Source organism: Pinus tabuliformis, chromosome 7 (genome assembly GCF_031772625.1).
Source record: "Pinus tabuliformis cultivar Carrire ecotype Pingquan chromosome 7, CPIR1, whole genome shotgun sequence".
In the NCBI taxonomy this organism is placed as follows: Eukaryota; Viridiplantae; Streptophyta; class Pinopsida; order Pinales; family Pinaceae; genus Pinus; species Pinus tabuliformis.
This window is the reverse complement of record NC_142293.1, coordinates 1,904,111,561-1,904,119,458: the sequence shown is the minus strand read 5'-3', so window position 1 is coordinate 1,904,119,458 and position 7,898 is coordinate 1,904,111,561. Positions and strand designations below refer to the sequence as shown.

The 7,898-nt window shown below is 38.4% G+C and overlaps 1 protein-coding gene across 1 annotated transcript; it reads right to left on the bottom strand.

Moving 5' to 3' along the window:
* Positions 1–417: 417 nt before the first annotated feature.
* On the bottom strand, positions 418–1,014 carry LOC149256087 (nuclear transport factor 2-like). Its single transcript, XM_089455208.1, has one exon. The coding sequence runs from the start codon at positions 1,012–1,014 to the stop codon at positions 418–420; it is 597 nt and encodes a 198-aa protein (XP_089311334.1).
* Positions 1,015–7,898: the final 6,884 nt, after the last annotated feature.

Below are 7,898 nucleotides of genomic sequence, written 5' to 3'. Positions count from 1 at the left end.
TCCTCTGCGAAAATTATCTCCGTGAAATTAAATTTCCTAAATTTTTCTAATACAGTCGAGTGGAAGTATGATTATTTGCTTTACATTGAAGACACAGTTTCTCAAGTGCAACAATGGACGGGACTTCATTTTTCTTATGACTTAATGCATAAGAATTTTCTGGGACATTTTGAGGTTTAGCTGGAAATTCTTGAGAAGGAGAAGGAGCAGGGGCAGGTGGGCGTTCATTAGCGAGTGAGACAATGGATGGGTCTGCATATTCTTTGTCACTTAAAGAAAATAAATTTTCTAGTTCATTTTGAACTACAACTGGAATTTCATGAGGATGAGCATGGGAAGGTGGCCCTTCTTTATGAACATGTCAAAATGTTGAAACATTTTGGTCTGTTGATCCTTCTGGGACTTCCTAAAATTTTGCTACATGTGTGCCTTCTCAGGAATAGGAGCAGACTCCTTCACCACTGTTGTGCGTTGCTCAATTATACTCTTCTGATCTTGAGCTACTGCTTCAGACTTGACAGATGGCTCTGAGACAAGATCAGCTTTGGGTACATGTTGTTCAACAATGTGGCCATTTATCAAAACAAGATTCAGTTGATCCCATTCTTCACCCACATACCTAAAAATGTCATTCAAAACGAAGTACTCATTTTCTCCACGAGCTAAGAAAAAGGACTGAGAGAAGGTACGTGTTTTGTTGGTTTGAAATGTAACTGATCCACATACCAGAACGAGTACTCCATTGTTGTAATATGCCTGCGAATCAACTGTCTTGATGTCGACCTTCTGCACACCATAGTATGGAAACGTTTTATGTTGTTTCATCACAGTTGTTCCTTTGGGACTTTGATTATTTGGGGTTGGGCGGCTAAGTATGTTGTAATCCTTATAAAATTTGTACAGCAATTGAGGACACAGAACAACAACAATGTAATAATTGTTCACAAAGGTGATCCCAATAAAAATAATATGTGCATTAGGAACCACAAGAGCCATGACTATGCCTTTGGACATTTTCGCTCTTAGGCAATTAATGAAAGATTAAATTGAATTCGTTCGATAGCGGGATGGAGCAGAGAGGCAAGTAATGCCCACATTGCCTTCACATTTCTTTTTACGTCCTCCTGAGTCTCGAGCCGTAGTCGTAATGCAGATTGAAGTATGAAAAATTTATGATTGAATTATGCAAATTAAACGATAAACCATATTTATAGCGGGTAGGGAAGCCCAAGAAATTATTTCAATTTCTATTTTAATGATGATTTATGAATAGTAAATTAGGTAAATATTAGTAAATAATAGGTAGAGGTCTTCAAATGGGTGACGATGGATGAAAAAGGGAGCTAGATGTGGCCATATCATTTAGCTAAGGAATTGAGGGACGTGGGAACGCCCCCCATGAATGTTAAATGTTTAGAAGTTAGAACACGTGGTTGATCATTAGGGCCTACAAAACATTGACATGATTGGAAAGTGATGGTAGTGGTATGCACTTTGTGCAATAATTGAGCTAGTGATTCGTGTGATGGAAATTGGTATTAAGACTTCTCCCCTCGCATTTATTTTAGAAACATTTATCGTGATTGTTCTTTTTGCAACATGCTTGCAGAGGGCATCATGGGTAGGGAATGCAATTTATGGAGTGAAGATAAAGGGAATGAGCATTTGGAAAAATCATGAAGTGGTCTTAATTTTTTTCCAAAGTTAGGTTAATTTATTGATATATAACAAAAAATAGAGAGAAGACCCAGCCTCAACAGAGTTTAACATAGTGTTTCAGAATAAATCTGGACTACCCCAACATTGGGGAAACCAATCCGCAGAGACTAAAACCCAAAGGGATATCAATCCTTAAGACCCGAAACAACAAAAACTATTGAAGTTTTACCATGACAAAAGATCCAGACAAAAGATCAGATTCCAATAGAACTAACATATCAAAAAGCACAAGACAAAAGACACCTAGCAGCCACGTCATATTATTTAAATTCATCTCGGATGGGTTCCTCAACAATTGGACAGGCCCAGTCATCCTCCTCCTCCGTCGTTGCCCTGCCGTGTGGCCCACCTCCACCTCCATGTGGCCCATCTGCCGGATGGATGTCGCCTTGTCTACGAGCTACCCTTTGCTGAGCAAACCCGTCATGACCGATTCCACCTGGGGAGCACGTGGCTGCAGAGCTACCACCCTCAACTTGTTGATTGCTGCCAATATTCTTGCCATGCAGCGAAAAATTACCTTCATCCAGCAAATTCTTTCTTGTGTCTCAGCCATTACCGCGTCTGGGAGCTTCCTCTTGCCGCATGTCGGAATTATCCACCTGAGTAGCAGGCTGCTCATTGTCTTCAGAGAAAAGGATGGAGATTGTAGCAGTTATTACTGGCCTGTTCAGGGTGCTACAAAATCTAAATTGGGTTGATTGGCGAGCTGGATGAAGGAGCAATGGAAAACTAACAGAGTGAACCGCAAAATCACCGTGATTTGCACCTGAAGACTAAGGATGACCCCATCCATTTCGAGTACTAGGATATCTGCCTACACCATATCTTTGGGGATGATGTAGTTCAAGGGAAGGAGAGGAGGCAGTAGGCTCAGGATTCGGCTTAGTTTGAGGACGGGAACTCCCTCCTCGAGTCCCTCCTCTTCGACTTCTCATGCGATGTCGCACCATGTTGGAATTTCTGGTTGAGTGATCAAAGGGAGCGATGACAGAGGGAGCGCTGACAGAGGGATTGTGAAGGAAAGCAGGGTCAAGCTAGGCATTGGTTAGATGGCAGAAACCGGAATGGGAATGGTGATACCCATTTCCAAAACCGACGCAACAAACTAACTAGCAGCGACGCCCACTGACTATGCGGGAGCTCATTTCAGAAGCTTGGAGCAGCCAGTTACAGTGGGGCAGGGGAGAAGGAGAGACAACGAGGTGAGGGGAATCCATGTTGGAGAAATTAATGGCTCTTTCTCAATTCGAACCTGCATTCAAAGTCGCCTGTGGTCTGTCAAGAGATCGACCTAGAGTGGTATGGGGAGAGGCGCCATCAGCCAAGTGGCCCGTCCTCTTGCTGCCATTCTTCATCATTTCCATAAATTCACGGTATGTCACCCGCATCTAGGTGCTCTCCTGCTTCCGGTGCTTTCTCTTTCTTTACTAATTCATTGAATTCTTTTATCTGGGCCTCCGTGGCTATAGTAGATAACGGATTTTCATTCAGAGTAGTGCTACTCTCCATGCCTATGTTGGCAAGAAGGTCAACCACCTTATTACCTTCCCAACAAATATGTTTAAAATTGACTGCTCTATGGGTCTTCAGCCAAACCCCAATAAGTTCCAGTCTTTTCGCTAGTCTCCCAGTGTTGCCTACTTTGATTGAGGGAGACCCCTGGAGAATTTTATTCACCATATTTATTAGGATTTGAGAGTCACCTTCAATCATGAGTGGGAAGAAACCATGTGCATGAGCTAGAAGGAGCACTTGCCATAACCCTTCGAGTTCTGTTGAGTTATTTCTATCCCATCCATTTGAGCCTATGAATGTTAGAAGGGGAGTGCCTTTATGATCTCTAAAAATTCCCCCAAACCCTACTTTTCCTGGATTGCCTTTCGAGGCCCCATCGAAGTTCAATTAGATCACATGCTGGGGTGGAGGAAACCATTTATCTGATGTTGTACTTTTTGCTACAGATTTACCGGGTATTTTCAATTCCTGATTTTATTGTAGATTCGAGTTGTCCCACATATTCTTTTCCTATAGTCCGCATGAGAAGGCCTGGGATGAGCTTCCATAAGGAGTTTAGTACCTTACTCTTATATGGATTTCTTGCCCAATCGCGCACTATGGTGGGAATGCCTTCTTTAATTCTGCTATCCCTTTGGCATCGAAAACTAACTTTTTCCCAAAGCTTGTGAGCCAGTGAGTAAGTATTCATGAGGTGCAAGGTGGTTTCTTCTTCTTGTTTACAATTGGGACAGATGGAAAGTCCGTGAAAGTTTCACTTCCACAAATTATCCCAAGTGAGAATTTTGTTTTGACAAAGCAACCAAAGGAATGTGGACACCTTAAGCTCGATGTTAGGGGCCCAAATTGTGGTCCAGAGTGGATCTTTGAATGCAAAATCTTTTATGATTATGTTGTAAGCTTCATGCGTGGTGAAAATTCCTCTCGCTTCATACCCCCATCTGATCACATCCTTCTTATCTGAGTGTCTTATGTTCCGATTGGAGAGTTCCATTCGCAAGATTTGTTGGTCGGACTCCATGTCGTTCCGGATGATGTGATCAGAGTTTAGCCATTGCCTAAATCCTTGGGTTATGGTAGGTTTCCAATATTTATTGATCTTATCAAGCCTTTGAGTTTCCCAGTTAGGAATTTGGTGGGGATTAATCCATTCCTTTAGTCTAGGTTTTTGTTGCCATGAATCTTCCCAGAACCTTGCAATAGTGTCGTCCCTAACTTCCCAGAAGTTGTGCTGCTAGATTAAATTTTTGTGTTGCTTTGCTGCATTTTATACTAGGGAACTTGGTCCTATGTTAGTGACTTGGATGAGATCCTCAACAGGTCTGTTGTTGGCGTATTTTGCTGTCCATAGAGTGGCCCAGGGAGCATGTGGTGTCCTGAGCCAATTCCACTAGATGTAAGCTTCCATAATTGCGTTGCTATGATATGGATCACGGAGCCGTGTACCTCCTAAGTTTTTTGGAAGACAAACTGTGCAATTTTGTCTTGAGTTGCCCCACAGAAAGGATGTTTGAAGGTTTCTTATTTCTTTGAGGACCCATTTTGGCACTGCCAAGGGAGAGAAGAGATACAATGGCATAGATTGTAAAACCATTTTGATTAAGACTAAGCGACTAGCCATATTGAGGGACCTGTGAGTCCAAAAAGAGAGACAAGCTTCTAATTTTTCTAGGAGCAAATGCCAAGAGGAGTGTTTTAGGGCAGTATCGGTCATGGGAGCTCCTAGATATTTGGATGGGAGAGAAGTTATCAGAAAACCAAGGATACGAGCAATGGAATCTTGGGTTACTTCAGGGGTATGAAAGAAGAAGATTTGGGATTTAGCTTGGTTTATAGAAGCTCCAGAAGCAGGTGAAAAAACATTCAACAGGGATTTTAACTTGCGAGCTTCCTGGACTGAAGGATGGACATAAAGCATGTTATTGTCCACAAATTGCTGGTGAGTAAAGGTAGGGGAATTGGGAAAGGAGAGGCCTTGTAGCTACTGGGAGTGAAGAGCCTTGTAGTTAGTTGAATTTAATTAATAAATATTTATAATTATTTGTGTTATTAAAAATTTATTTAGCTAACTTCCAACCTTAACATCCCAATTCCTTGCAACTGTATTGTCTTGCATATATATTCTAACCCTATAGACCATTTATTTTATATGATTGAAATATATATATATATATATATATATATATATATATATATATACACATATACATATACATATACACGAACTAACTTGGTTCCATATTCAACTTATATTAAACACAAAAATAAATAAAATTGATTAAAATACAAATATGTTATTATTTAATAAAAAGGAAAATTTAATCCCTAACCAGATTCTGCATACTTGAAAGATATGAATTTAATTATTTTTTATTTTGTACTTAGAAATATATACTTTTATTTTTTATTGCGCAAAACACTTTTAACAAGTGGACTTTGTGATGTTTGTAATGTTTGCAATGCATTGCGTTGAAGGTATTAGAGAACATGATTTTCAATTTTTTCCCTTTTCAATTTTTTTAATATGAAATATTATTTTATGGTTTATTTACTTATATTTTGGTGTAATTTGACTCTTTTATATTTTTGTCAAAATTCAATAATATATTATTTTAATATATTATTTTAGGAATTTGTATTTTTTGAATGGTATTTTGAAATAGATAAATGATTAAGTGCTGGAAAAAGGTTTTTGACTCTATAAATTGTGCCATTTATATGTAGTTTCAACAAATTTTTGTTAATTTTAAATAAAATTTAACCCATGAAAAAGATAAAACTAGCATAGGTCCATCAAATTTTAGATCTACAAAGAGCCTAGAGGGATAGTCATCTCAACACGCTAACATATTTTTAAGTCCAACACTTGATAAAAAGCTTGCATCTAGATAAATTTGATTCTTTTTTGCTAGATCCAAAGTTATATAGATCTATGTTAGTTATTAAAAAATAAAAGTCTACCAAGGGCCAAGAGAGAACAATCACTCATGATGCAAATCATTTGTTGAGTGAAAAACTTCAGGAAAGGTTTGCACTAGGAGAAATTTGATTCCTCTAATCTCTGCTAGAAACTAGGAGAAACTAAGACACTACTGGGGGCAGGTGGGTGAATCAGTAGTGTGATCAAATTATATAATTTTTCCCAAATTATATTTTTTAATCACTTTAGAAATAGTTCATGGATCAACAACACAACTCAATCATTAGAAACATAATATCATAAGAACATTAGCAACATAAAGAAAATCCATTAACCTTTCTTTTATTACAATTCAACTTGGTTACATCAATTCCCTACAAGCTAGCACTTGTAGGTTTATCAATTGCTACCAAAGGAACTTCTATCCCGACTCATTTATCAGCTACCACTAAAAGGGATTGCTACCCCTGCTCATTTTCCAATACTTACTAGAAGGGACTCTTTCCCCTCGTCGTTTATTAGTCCCTGTTGAAAGACACTCTTTCCCCCAAACATTTATCTGTAGCCACTGGAAGGAGCTCCAACCCCTCATCTACAAGCTACCACTTGTTGGCTTTGTTGAATAATCTTTCATTTATTTTCAGACTAGAAATAGTAGACCTATTACATCATCAAGAAGTAAATTTTTCTCACTGCAACTTCTCAAAAAACCACCAAACAAACACCTTTAGTAATCTCTAATTACTGATGCAAAAACCTTCAATAATATCTAATTATTGATACGAACACACAAGAAACAGTCTATGTTTAACCCTTGATGCATACCACCATCATGCATTATGTTTCACCAATAACTCTCACACACACTCTCCAACACTTTGTTGGTCTTTCATAATCTTCTACACTCATCGTTACTTATTCATCGCTCTTCTCCTTAAATTATTATTTTAAAGAATTCAGAGCTGCCATGTTTAGTTTTAGACTTAAGTTATGTTGCTGCATGGTTTTCTTGTTTTTTCCTTTGTCTTGTTCAGTCCAGTTTTCTAAATCTTCTCTTCATGTTATCAATCTCTAATCTATATTTTTGGGCTCAATCTCTTAGTTAAATTGTTGTTTTCCTACTTACTTTCATTCTATTTGTTTAACATAGTTTAGCTGAGGTTTAATAATTTTATGGATCCTCAAAACTTAGCCAAAACTACCAAAATTGCCTCTTAACTGGTAGTTTTGTCAAAATCAAGGCTCTATATGTTCCTCTTAACTGTAAGTCTCCCAAAAATGTCACTAAAATTGTTGTCAAACCATCCATGAAATTATCAGGCTTAATCATGCTAAAATAGATTTCAACTCATCCTTCTATGCATGTACCTCATGCACTTCAACATGCCATTGCCACTAAAATATAGTTGCACTGCCAAACCCACTTCCATGGGCCTTATTATTTTTATAACAAAAATGTTTCCAAATTCGTCATATTAGAATTAGGTCCTTTTTCCTCGGCCTTCTCCAATTGGTTTTCACTCCACAAATGTCCATGTCGACATGCCTCGCTCCTTTAAGAAACTTGCTTGTGGTTTACACCTCCCCTTGCAAGTTGTTTGTGGTATGGAGAAGGGCGATTTCAAAATGAACCTCCCTCATTGATTTTTCGATTGATGGTATGGGAAATTTTCCAATTCCGACATCCCTTTTCACTTTAACTAACATGTTGCAGACCCTATCGAAGTTTTCTTTGAATCAC

Bases quoted from the DNA above. Each gene is read 5' to 3' on its own strand.
- LOC149256087 (XM_089455208.1), bottom strand. From the start codon at position 1,014: ATGTCCAAAGGCATAGTCATGGCTCTTGTGGTTCCTAATGCACATATT.